Source organism: Alexandromys fortis, unplaced genomic scaffold (assembly GCF_014885135.2).
Source record: "Alexandromys fortis isolate MF-2015 unplaced genomic scaffold, M_Fortis_MF-2015_v1.1 scaffold_205, whole genome shotgun sequence".
Classification (NCBI taxonomy): domain Eukaryota; kingdom Metazoa; phylum Chordata; class Mammalia; order Rodentia; family Cricetidae; genus Alexandromys; species Alexandromys fortis.
In genome coordinates, this window is record NW_026068107.1 from 449,933 (window position 1) to 463,097 (window position 13,165).

Here is a 13,165-nt window from a genome sequence, read left to right on the forward strand (position 1 = left end):
ATACATATATATATGTATATATTTTATTATATATATATAATAAAAAGAGCCTATCAACTTGAGGCTCTGGGGTGGAGCACGGGAAAGGTTCAAGGCAGAGTAGCTGGGAGGAGCTAAAGGGAATAAAAAGGGGGAAAGTGATGTGGTTCTTCTTCAATAAAAGACATTTCAAAAAAGAACAGCATGTTCTCATAAATAAGTCCATGGTATTTATAGTCTTCTGGGAAAGGCTCCATGAACTTTCCTTAGTACCTTTGGGAAATACGTAACAAAACTCTTTGTCTGGGGCAGCAGTGAAGGCAGTGGTAGCAGAAGTGCCTTTTCTTCTAGTTGACGTTTGCCAGCTAATCTTCTCAGGCTCTTGGGAAATAAGGACCTCTTCAGAAGATGCGTCAAAGACTGGATCAGCCATCAGTCACGGCAATGCTAGTGGCTATGAAGAACCCATCACAGTGACTGCTGAAGCATGGGACCCATCACTATTTGTGGCATTCCCCCATGTCAAGAGCCTAGTTAACATCTGACTGGATGTCATCTTGCAACAAGCTACCTAGGAGGTGCTTAATGTGATTAATTGCTCCATCAGCTCAGCAACAGCCTGGCTGACGTCATGATAGAATCTCTTGAGGCATAGAACCATCCTGTTACCTTGAACGAAGGAAGGAAGTTTAGAGGGCTCAGTTGTTAGGAGCACTGTGGCATAATCACGAGCATCAGAGCTGGGATTCCTAACTGGCCAGGAATCCTGCAAATGTCTGTAACTCTAGCTTCAAGGAATCCATTGCCCTCTCCTGGTCTCTGCATGTGCACACAGGAATGTACCCTCCTATTCATATGAGTGTGTTTCTTCATACAGACACGTACACACACGCATAAATAAAATAAATCCTTAAAATCAAATAAAAGAAGTTTTGAAGATACCACAGAAAGCAAAGAGTCTCTCTGGACAACATCAGCTCATGGATGGCACGCTCTGAGCTTTTTGAAAAAAAAAAAAATAACCCTTACAGATATTTCATAAGGTGTGTGTGTGTGTGTTATGTGTGTATGTATGATTTATCTGTATGTGTGTTAAGTGCAGGTGTGTACATGCACAGCACACCTGTGGAAGTCAGAGTCTCCTTTTAAAAAAATCTTACTTATTTGTTATTTGGGGATTTGGCTTTTGTGGGCCATGAATACTATGGCGCACATGTGGAGGGACATTTGAGAGTTAGTTCACTTTTTCCATTGTGAATTCCAGGGATAAAAGTAAATTCATCAGGCTTATATGGGAAGTGCTTTTAACTGCTGAAACATCTCACTGGCTCCAGGGTCTCTTTTTTGTTGTTCACCTCTGTGTATGCTGGGCTAACTGGCCAGAAAGTTCCTGGGATCTCCTGTCTTCACCTTCCATTTCAATATAGGAGCATAGCTTTTGCAAATGTGGGCTACAATGGCCAGCTTTATTTGGGTTCTAGGGTTTCAAATGGATGTCTTCAGGCTTGCACAGCAAGCACTTTTCCCATTGAGCGCCCTCCCTAGCTCCCTACTGTGTAGTTTTTTTTTTTTTCAAGGATACCATGCAGTATAGCATTATGGACTGGTATAAGGGTAGCCTGTCTGGTTCTTTGACAGTCCTTTTCCTCAAGACAATCAGGGCAGCAAGAAAAAGTCCAACAGCTGCCAGGTCTGAAGTCAAGTAATCATATCCCTCAACACTTCTGCTTAAGTTAAGGAAAATGAATACCAGTTGGAATGCTTACATTAACAATCTAAATAGCGTGTCATTAACAGTCAGGGATTCTAACAGATTCACCAATGCTTAAACCAATACTATCCTTTATTTTTGCTTCACTTCTAGATCTGATCAAAATCTTCACAAGGCAGAAACACAGAGAAAAAATAAGGGTGCTTTTGTAAATATTAAGAATGCTTAAACATCTGCCAAGTTTAAAACTAATTCCTTACAATATTTAGATGCTAGAGATATTCTTAATGTTAGTGTGGGTGAAAAAGAGCTATTGGAGAAAAACTAAAACCAACCTAATTCTCCATGAAACATTCTTAAAGAAAGTCAATCAAGTTAACGGAAAATATTTTCAAATTAAAAGGCTATCCTTCAAGCATTTATAATGAGTAATATTTTTACATAATTGTAAAGAATATGTAAGTAAGCCAAGCAAGTGACACATGTCTGTAATTCCTCCACTCAGAAGACTAAAGCATGACAATTACGAGTTTGAGGCCAATCCAGGCAATGAAACCCTAGCTAGTGCTGGCCACACAGGGACCCTCTATCTCTAATGAGGGGTATGTATGTCTGTGCCTGTGTGCATGTCTGTGTCTGCATGTGTGTGTGGGTGTGTGTGTATCTGTGCGTGTGTGTGTGAAAATATCATGATTAAACCCAATACTTACGTGCTAACTTTTTTTGCCTTTATAAGAGGAAGTTTTATTGTTAATTATTTACCTTAATAGTCTCAGAAAGAAGAACAGATTAGCTTAATCCAACATGATTTGCAGTTGGCAAAATCTAGTGAAGCAAGTGTATTCGGATTGCTAAGGATTTCATTTGGGGGCTTTTAATACTTAGCCACCTAACACTTGGAACATAATCCAGAACAATGCATTACCCCTCCTTTTCACTTTAATGCCACACCTACCTCCCTTCATTATGGAAATATCTTCATTAAATATGATTCCCAGAGGACAGGTTCCTTGAAGCATATAGCCATGAGGTCAATGCACAAAAAGAAAACTGAAAATAAAACTCTGTATGATAATTTACTAATCTAAAGAAACAAAACTTTCCAATATATTAAGAAATAAATCCAGTTACAAATGCACTAGTAGGTCTATGTGAAGAGGCTCTGGTAGAGTAACTGAAAACAGCCAGTTATTTACAAGATACACAAGCAGGAACGGTGCACCTAGCCCAGCACCGTTCCTCAGAACTGTGCTGACCCTCAGCACTGGCCCTCAGAAGCCAAAAGTGTTCTCTCCACTGTAGGCCACATACAAGAATCCATCTTCATCTTTTTCCTTCTCGTAAAGCTGTCCCATAGTTAGGCTGGACTGTGGGACCGTCTTGTCCACAAACAGGAAGATCGCCTTCTCAGAAGGAAGCTGAATCCTTTTCCTGATGATCCACATGAACTGAGCCACGGTGATGTCAGAAGGAACCAAGTACTTCCTTTTGTCAATGTCAACAATCTGAGATCCTGAGACTTTTTCCACGATCACCGGAACCCGGTCGGGGTACTTTGCTCTGATCTTCGCGGATTCCACGCATCTGTGTTCCAGAGAGTGGTCCTCCTTAAACATCCACTTCATGGCGGCGGGAGGCGACAGGGCCGGCTCTCTGAGCCGCGGACGTTGGAGAAGAGACCACAACAACAATGGAGGCGGCGACGGCCTGTGCTAACTTTTAAAAAATGATAATGACATGACAGGAAAATAGAATTTGGAGCATAGAGGATTTAGGGATTAAGAATAATAAACTTTATTTTGTAAATTTTAGTGATCTGAAACTAACCGGACAGATGGAAGTATCCAGTGAGAGCAGCCAAAGTTCCAATCTCCACTGACTTACCTAAAGAAGAACCATCAGCCCTTAGGCCACAGCTAACAGCTCACACTTATGGGAGAGTGACTTAGCCTGAACCAGTAATTGTCTCCCTGCGTGTTCTGTCCCCAGAATGAGAAAGGGATTGGCGTTTGGGTTTGTTATTTTTTGCTCTGTTTAGTTGTGACAAATTAAGAATATAAATTCAAAGTTGTGACTCCTATCTTTAGCATCATATTAGGAGAATAATGGGAAATTATTACAATAATTAGGTTGAAACTACCATTCATTTTTTCAAACTCTTTGATGGCTGTGCTCTATCTTCACTTTCAAGAATATTTGTATAACAAAATTCACCCACATCACTCTACATAATAACTTTCCTCATTTATCATTCATTTCCACTAGACTAAAGGGAAATGAGTGTTGTATTAGTTGGGTGGGTGTGCAGAATGAGCTTGAATAAATGGCTGAATTAGTTACTTATTTCATCACTGTGACAATGCCTGACCAAAACAACGAGGAAGGATTTATTTTGGCACATGTTTCAGAGACTAGAGTCCACCCTGACAAGGAAGGTATTGGTGGAGTCCATTCTGCCAACAATGTGCAGTGGTAGCTCTTTATTTCTTACCCTTTGGGAGGAGTGGATGGGGGTGGGGGAGGGGTGGGGGAGAGTGAGAAGGAGGGGAGGAAGGGGGACCTGTGGTTGGGGTGTAAAATGAATTACCAGGAATCATGGCAAGCAAGCTGACATTAGCCTATCTAAACAGCCATATTGAACTAATTCTGCTTTCCAGGTCCGACTGTCTCAAAGACTTTGCGATCAGTGGGTCATTATAATTCTGCTTTCCAGGTCCGACTGTCTCAAAGACTTCGCGATCAGTGGGTCATTAAAAATTAAGAACAGAAGCTGGAGAAATGGCTCAGCGGTTAAGAGCACTGACTGCTCTTCCAGAGGACCAGGGTTCAATTCCCAGCACCCACATGGCAGCTCACAACTGTCTGAAAATCCAGTTCCAGGGGATCTGACACCTTCACACCAATGCACATAAAGATAAATAAATCATAAAAATTTTTTTAAAAATTGAGAACATAAATCTGAAGGAGATATTTCAGATTGGAACCATAAAAAGTATTTTTTCCAACCACCCCTACCCCAAGTTCAGGTACCATATTGGAAGAAGGGGTGGAAAGATTGTTAAGAATGAGAAGTTAGGAAAGACCAAAATAAACTAAGTATCTTCTGGACATGACATGAGCTGTGTTTTGACTCACAGTAGCTGTGCTTTCCTGCACAAGATCAAAAAAAGTCAATATTCTAGTATGAGGGGTAAGAAGTTCGTGGGCCTTACCCCTAACTGAAGGGCTGTGGACAGTTGGTGGCTTTCTGATATGGGCGGGGCTGTTTTCCTTAAGGGTGTGGGTACTGGTAGATCAACCACACTCCAGGGTATAACATTTACTCTCAGGAGACTATGGGCAGCACAAATTGGATTCAATAGGCTATTAATGAAAAAAAAAAATGCCAGGTGGTGGCGCATGCCTTTAATCCCAGCACTCAGGAGGCAGAGACAGGCGGATCTCTGTGAGTTCAAGGCCTGGTCTTTAACAGCTAGTGGTAGGAGAGCTAGGGCTGTTACACAGAGAAACTCTGTCCCAAAAAACAATAAACAAACAAATATAAATAAATAAATTATAACGTGGCACAGATTTGGGGGAAAGAGGAGGTAGGGCAGATTTTGGAGGAGTTAAAGGGGTGAATATGATCAATGAGCTGGAGGAGGATGGGGGGAAACAAGATCAAGACAGGGAAACCCACAGAGATAGCTGACCCGAGCTTGTGGGAACTCATGGACTCTGGATCAACAGCTGGGGAGCCGGCTTAGAACTGAACTAGGCCCTCTGCATGAGGGTAGCAATTGTGTGGCTTGGTCTGTTTGTGGGTCCCCTGTCAGTGGGACCAGGATCTATCCCTGGTGCATAGCCGATTCCCTGTGGTGTGATACCTTACTCAGACTTGATATAGGTGTGAGAGGCCTGGTGCTGCTTCATCTTGATGTGCCAGACTTTGTTGACTCCCCATGGGAAGCCTTACCCTTTGGGAGGAGTGGATGGGGGGTGGGGGAGGTGTGGTGGCAGTGAGAAGGAGAGGAAGAAGGGGTAACTGTGGTTGGTGTGTAAAATGAATTTAAAAATTCAAAAAGAAGAACAAAAAAGTCTTTTAAAATTATTGTATATATTCTTGGATGTTTTCATTAGACATGTCTAAATATTATATGTTGTAACTGAGTATAGCTTTTTAAAATATTACATATTGATTCTACAAGATAGTGCAGAGTAGTGCTGTTGTTCACTGAGAGAGGGTCTCATGTAGCTCTAGCTAGTCATGAGTTAATTTCTGCTCCTTTTGTGTCCACCTCCCAAGTACTGAGATTATAGGCATGAACCACCACAAATGGCAAAACCATAGCTTTCATTGTGACAGTTTTAATCTATATAATATTCATGTATATACACATGAAGCACTTTGATCATATTCACTCCACCACCCCTTTGAGTATTTCTTATAGCATCATTAAAAAAAAAAAACTAGGAAACATATTCCAACTTATTACCCTGTATTTCCACTGTTAGCCAAATCATGTAGGAAACTGAAGAGTAGCTCTCAGATATTTGTTTAATGGAAGATAAATGAAGGAACTGCATATGAAGGGTAATATTGCTATTAATTTTCAGCTTGACTAGATTTAAATCATCTAGGATACAGAGAAGCATCCTTTTGGTGAATCTGTGAAAATGTTTCAAGGTGAAATGAGGGGAAAGAAAATGAATGAGGATGCAGCATCTCATGTGCTGAAAGCTGGGACAGAATTGTTAAGTCCAGAGACTAGGCCCCAGCCCCCAGGCCTGAGAGTTGTATTGGTCTGGACTCCAAATCCCAGCATGCCAGGTCTTGACAACTCCCGCAGGATATTTAAGATAGCTCCCAAAGGAGAGTCACTTGGTCTCTTGTCTGGACTCCAACTCCCAGTATGCCAGATCCTGACCCCTCCCACAGGATATTTAAGATAGCTCCCAAAGGAGAATCACTTGGTCTCTTATCTGGACTCCCAATCCCAGCATGCCAAGTCCTGATCACTCCCACAGGGTATTAAAGATAGCTCCCAAAGGCGAATCCCTTGGTCTCTTTTCTTTTCCTTCCACCTGGTGATCTTGTTCGTGGCCCTTGGGGCCACCGGAGAGCGCAGGAATCCCATTAAACCTGGATATTTTTTAATTTGGCTTATTTTGATTTGGCTTGATTGGGATTTTGTGTCGGCAGAGAGCTCGCATTAGGAAAAATTCCTAAGAATAAAAGGAATCAAGGAAAAATCAAAGAGGCCCAGCACCTCTGCCATAGTCTTCTGTTCATGACTGACTGAAACTTGGGGACTTTTATGATAACACACAAAATCACTTCTAGTTCTTGTGACCACAATTGTTATTTAATGATATAAGCCCCTCGAAAGGATAAAGGAGAATAACATGTTAGGTCACAAATAGGTAACCTTTTAAAAAGATGATATGTAAATTAGGATAACAAGCTGGCCAGTTATCCGGAGTGGCGGACATCTCTACTCAGTGATATTTAGGTGGTTAGCTTTATACATTTAAAGCAGTAAAGGTATTAAAGGTAAGGATTGAGGCATGGTTGTTTACGTGTTTTCCCAGGTATAGTAGTCAGTTCAAGCTGCTCTAACAAAATCACTGCAGACTAGGTGGTCTAGATAACTGAAATGTAAAGCCTCACACGTCTAGATGCTGCAAGTCCAGACAGACCAAGGTCCAGCAGGATTGAATGCAGAACACGTGCATTTCAGTTGTATAGGCACCTTTAGACTCAGCATCCTTCCAAGATCTCTCTCTCTCTGTCTCTCTGTCTCTCTCTGTCTCTGTCTCTGTGTGTGTGTGTGTATGTGTGTGTGTGTGTCCTGCCTTCTTTCCCCACTCCCTCTTTTTATAAGGCCTCACTCTTAGAACCTTACATAACTTTAACTACCCTTAAAAGATCCTACCACCATGTATAAGCATATTGGGAGCTAAAATATACGCATACGAACTAGAACACATTTAAGTCAGTAGCACTTATGTCGCTGATGATCAAAATGCTCAGTTCACAAGAGAGAAAACCCTATTCGATGCAAGGAGCAGAACAGAGAATAAGTAATACAAGTCATCAACAGATATTAAATATCTCATTGTAAATTCAGTAGAACACCCTGTTGTCTTTAATATGATGTGCTTTAGCAAGTGTTTCCTGCCACCTCCCCATCCAACTCCAGGTTTGGGTGTTTCCATTAAGGTGGAAAAAAAAAAACACTTTCAAGAAAGCAAGGCTATCTTTTCACATCCTATACAGATCATTTTAGGTTCTATGGTTCCATTTCTTCATTCCCAAATAAGGGCATTAGTCCTCATTACCACCTTAAACTTCACATGTGTGTAATCTGCTCAAGAGGTTTCCCTTCATTTATTTTTAACTGAAAAAGTACCCTTGTGTAATTTCATGAACGTACCATAGGAAGTTCGTGGTTATATTTGTTACATTAGAAATGAAGATAAACTCGAGGAGCTGCAAATAGTTGTGAGTACAACTTCACAAAGATGATGAAGCATTTGAGGGCCTCACTCTAGGTTAAAATCAGCTTGTCTTGTAGCAAGTGAAAAACCACATTTGCATATCAGTGGGCAGTTTACAACCAAGTTTAATGATCATTGACAAATGGTGACCTTTCATCCAAGGCAGTAGAGGTGAGACTTCATGAGTCACTGCCTAAAATCTCTACAATCCTAAAACCATTACTATCTGGCAAAGTTGGAGTTGATCTTGAAAGGATGTCTTCATTTTATGATCTTTTAATAGCATCTCTCTCCTGCTGAATAGCTAGGGAAAAAAGAAACATCAAAATATTGTTAGGAGAGACTTTTCTAATATCTTTAGTTTCTTCCTAGAGTTCCTTGTTGCCAGACTGTGTGATGGAGCTCAGTAGTACAGTGCTTGCCTAGCGTGAACTAAGATCTGGGGTTTGAAACCCAGTACCATTAAAAAGAATCTCTGCTGATTCTTTATATGGTTATCATAAAGCTTTAAATTCAGAATACCAAGGTACCACCCACAAAGCCTCACAAAGTGATATGAGAGTACACATCAACCATTTTAATACCTATTAAAGTTTAATATTAAATTAATATTAAGATTTAATATCTACTTAAACTATGGGTTTCACATTCCATTTGATTTATACAGTTGCCATTATTTGAGAAGAAAAGGTAAATGAAGCATTTCCTTCCAATACATCTATCAAAATACAATAAAGAAACTTTAAAACAGTTTCATCTAGTTTTGGAACTCGCAAACAATGTTGGTGTAACAAAAAGCATAGCACAGCATTTGTGAAAAATTTTTTGAAGTTCTCCAGTAAGATGTAACTCTAGGAGTAACAATGATCCCGAGTCTGGGAGCATCAAGTATATTCAAGATCTGAATTTAGTCCATTGTATTTGTTATTAAGCAGAACAGATCAGAAGAACAGCATCTGCAGAATTCATTAGCGGGAAAAGATCTCAGGCTCAAATCGGAAGATGCGTGATTAAAAGAACACATAGGGTTTTCCATAGTGATTAGTCAAAGATTCCAAGATTGATTTTAATGTGAATTTTGTAATTTTCAACAAGAAATTACTTTTTTTCTTTATACTACTGGTGCCTATTACTACTATTATTGCTACTGGTTCCTATTAATGCAGGAACACTTACATATCCCAAATAACGAAATCAGCTGTTGGTTATTTTAAACTGTTAAGTATAATAGAACACTAATTATTATCATTTACTTTGTGGAAAATTTAATAGAGCATAGGTTTGTTAACTGACTATGCTAACTTTCACCATTGTTCCTCTCCACTAGAAACCTCCATGACTTACTTTCCTTCGATGGAAGTGTATTCTTTTCTTCAGTAATTGTTTTTTTCAGTTTTGATCTGTCAAATTTTTCAATTTCCGACATGTCAAGTTTGTCAGCCATCTTGACTGAAGAAGAACAACAACAAAGCGTTACCTGCTAGAACTATGATCAGATTAGGAATAACAATTAAAAGTTCATAAAAATTCAAAATATCAACGAATACTTTGCACTGTGATTTTCAACAAGGAAACAGCCAGTCTTAGAAAGTCATGTTTCTTAGGGTACTCTGATTGCAAAGCTTTAGTCCATTTCTGGTGGCAGCAAATGACAGCAGATGAAGATGCTCCAGAAACTGAGATACTCTAGAAACCCAGGGGAAAATAAAAACCTGACTTTTAAAATCCCAGTAAAGGTAAAATGAGACTATGAGCATCTTCACTTTCCAGTCAGCTACTTTTAGGGGATTTGGGAATGATGGTGAGCATCACACACTAAAAGAGAGGCACAGAACGCTGTACTAATTTCTATTGAATGTCCAAAGTCAGTATATTAGAACCCTGCAATAAGACAGGGAAGGGATTAACCTAGTCATTGTAATTACAAGTCTCATAATACCTTCTTGTAACCTTAGAGAGTGTGTAAAAGAAAAAAGAAAAGCACTATTTATGATCAAGACTCAAAAGCTTTAGTAAAATGAGGAACGCCAAATACAGCTGAGTCCTATTTCCAAAGATAAGAAGGCAGAGCTCTTCAGCCAGGGCCTGGTTCTACCTTAGCAGGGCTAGGACACAATCTAGTGACCAGGGTAGACTAGAGAGCCCTCCACCCACCCCACACCCCAGCTCTGAAGCTTCCACCTCTCAAACCCTTTCAGTCAAGGGTATCTATCCTCAGGCCCTCCTTTACTAGGTGAACAGCAGTCATCTCAAAGCTGGGGAAGCTTGGGGTTCACAGATTTGTAACTGCATGACGGAGCAGAGGCATCTGTCTGAACTGTGTCATCTACAAATAACTTGTAACTGCCCAGTGCCCAGCTTAAGGGACAGAGGGGCGAAAGCCAAATCTAGAAGGCCGTTTCCCACCCACCCCAACTCTCTTCCCAGCCTCCAGTACCTCCTTGGAGCAGCTCAGACGCCCTGGTACTCCCAGAGTGAGAACACCCGAAGACTGCGCCCTGAATTTGCCAGAAACAGCCTCCGCGAACTCGGATACGCAGACAGAACCCGGTCCACCTGAAAGCGCGAAAGCGCTAGCCCTAGCGCACGCGCCAGCAGTTGCCAGCGCACTGGCCCCACGGGGCCACTGGTTTTTACCTGATGGCTCCAATACTCCTGTCAGGACAGCAGGTAAGTCCGCAGCGAGGAGACAAGTTTGGTGCTCCTCACTGCAGCCACTAGTTTAAAAACTCTGTAATAGGTCCCAGCCCCTCGACCCCGCCCACCTTTATGATTGGACAGCTGTTTCTGATCTAAGCCCTACACCGACAGCAAGTCCTGACTTGACACGCCCACTCCTCAGGTCTAGTTTTCTGGGTGGCCATCTCTGTTCAGTTTAGTGCCTCAGCATACCTGCCATAGCAAGGTTTGATGGAAGAAATCTGATGGCTGAGTTTTAGAGCCTGAATGGTATTTCCATCATGGAGTCAGTTGTGCTAAAGTCTGGAAGCCTACTAAGGTCTGGGGGCTGTTGCAGAACCAACTGAAAGTTTAATAACATTTTTTTCTGGCTACTCACCCAGAACCTGAAAGCACTGAAGTAAAATGGAAGTATAACCCTACCTGGCATGCACCCCATCTTCTCCCCATACCTCAGTTACAATGGTAGACATATGCAAAAGTCAGCACTCAGACTTCCTCATTCATTCTTGTGACTCTGTGTGTGGAGTTTCGTATACCAGTAAAGAAACTTTTTGAAACTGAAGGGCACAATTATTTAACAAATAGCATTTACTTGACGCCAACAATATTCCAGGCATGCAACATAATTAGGCCATTAGCAATATCTCAATGTTTTGACACTTAGTCATTGCTCCATTTTCTTTTTTCTGACGAATAAAAACATAGATTAAAAAATGAGGTTTCTTGACCCTCAGTCCATCTCCATTCACCTTTTCATGTCCTCAGCATCCTATACTGAACGTGATGTATATCCATTTACCAGAATATTTCCCAAACACCAGCTTTGCACGGGTTTCCTGGCCTACTCTTCTTCTGTGAAGTGCCTTCTTCACATCCTTTAGCCATTTTTTTGTTTTGAGTTATTGTCTTTTTAGATTTATTCTCCTGTTTTTTTAATACATTTGTGTGTTTTAATTATTGACCAGTAGTATGTTTTGTAAAATGCTTCTCTGATTCTGTTGCTGGAATTCTGTTGATGAATTCATATGTTGTTGGTTTGCAACAAGTATAAGTGAAGTAATCTTGTCTGAGGAAAATGAGTTTTGCTGTGCACGCAACTTGATTTTGAGGGTCAAATATTAGAAAGTGTCCTATTTGTCAGGTTTCCAAATGTTTGCTATGTTTATTGTGATGGTTAGTATTAGTTCTCTAAAATCACTTGGGATTTGAATTTAGCTTCCGGGTATGCATCTGGATGATTGTCTTATTTGTGCCAATTGAAGGCGGGGAGGGGGGGGGACTCACCCACTATGGGTGGCATCATTCCCTGGACAAGGGATAAAGGATTCAAGATTGTATAAATGGAAAAAAAATTGAGCAGTGGGATGCATTCATTTCTCTCTTCTGACTGCAGATATAATATGACCTACCAGCAGCATCATGCTCCATCTGCCTTGATTTCCCTGCCACAGTGTGCTATAGCCTTGAACTGTAAGCAAACAAACAATAACAACAAAACAAACAAAAATTCCTTTCTCTTTTCTCTGTTAAGTTGCTTTATTTATAGTATTGTATCACAACAGAAAAAAATATTTATTAATACAGATAAATGGACCTACCTTAGGTATACATCTTAATAAATGTTTAAACTAAAGATATTTATCTAACTATTCCACAGATCAAATAACCCACCGTCAAGAGGCCTCCCGTATGCTCCCTTCTAATCACTATACTGAAGGATGACAGCCTCCTTCCTCCTGACTTGCCCTTGACTCCTTTTCCCTTCTCCATCTGAACTTCCTCTCCTCTCTTCTCCCTCCCCATTTCTCCTATCCATATTCTCTCTCTCTGCTTCATGTCCACCCATCCTCCTCCACAGTCTTCCTCTCCCTCTCCCTTTTACCAAAATGCAAGAAATGAAACCCAGGCTATCAGACATTTTAGGTAAGCACTCTGAACTCCACCACCCCCTGTTTGGGACCCCTATAAACTGTGGCAGTATGTACATAGTTAATATGTCTTTCAGTTGTCAACTGAAATCCTCCATATGTCACTCTGAGATCAGGGACCCTCTCAGAGTGACATGGCTTAAGACAGAAGCATCCAAGGAGGACAGGTTATATCTTACCAGCCTTTCTCTACCACCAACCTGCTCAATTGGAAGCACCATACCCCCTCATACTTTATGGAACTTTACACTATGACTGACCTAGTAGAGTTCATCTTTCCCCCACCTATAGATTTCCCAATCCAGAGTGGCTGCCACCAGTTCCCATTAACTCTTTCAATACTAAAGAGTGGCAAACAATAATAACTGAGACTTGGAAATGGTGG

At 40.9% G+C, this 13,165-nt stretch overlaps 2 protein-coding genes across 2 annotated transcripts; both read right to left on the reverse strand.

Annotated features, from left to right (window-relative positions):
* Window positions 1–2,942: 2,942 nt before the first annotated feature.
* LOC126489728 (gamma-aminobutyric acid receptor-associated protein-like 2) lies at window positions 2,943–3,391 on the reverse strand. The gene has a single exon (XM_050124194.1). The coding sequence runs from the start codon at window positions 3,313–3,315 to the stop codon at window positions 2,962–2,964; it is 354 nt and encodes a 117-aa protein (XP_049980151.1). The 5' UTR covers window positions 3,316–3,391; the 3' UTR covers window positions 2,943–2,961.
* Window positions 3,392–8,436: 5,045 nt separating this feature from the next.
* On the reverse strand, window positions 8,437–10,869 carry LOC126489729 (thymosin beta-15A-like). Its single transcript, XM_050124195.1, has 3 exons — window positions 10,808–10,869; window positions 9,515–9,619; window positions 8,437–8,474 (listed from the first exon to the last, which is right to left on the reverse strand). Exons 2-3 carry the CDS (start codon window positions 9,612–9,614, stop codon window positions 8,437–8,439), a joined length of 138 nt encoding a protein of 45 aa, XP_049980152.1. The 5' UTR covers window positions 9,615–9,619; window positions 10,808–10,869.
* Between the last annotated feature and the right edge of the window lie 2,296 nt (window positions 10,870–13,165).

Excerpts from the sequence above, each read along its gene's own strand:
- LOC126489728 (XM_050124194.1), bottom strand. The coding sequence starts at position 3,315 with ATGAAGTGGATGTTTAAGGAGGACCACTCTCTGGAACACAGATGCGTG.
- LOC126489729 (XM_050124195.1), bottom strand. The coding sequence starts at position 9,614 with ATGGCTGACAAACTTGACATGTCGGAAATTGAAAAATTTGACAGATCA. Across the intron at positions 8,475-9,514 it reads TACACTTCCATCGAAGGAAA|CTATTCAGCAGGAGAGAGAT; the intron begins GTAAGTCATGGA and ends TTTTTTCCCTAG.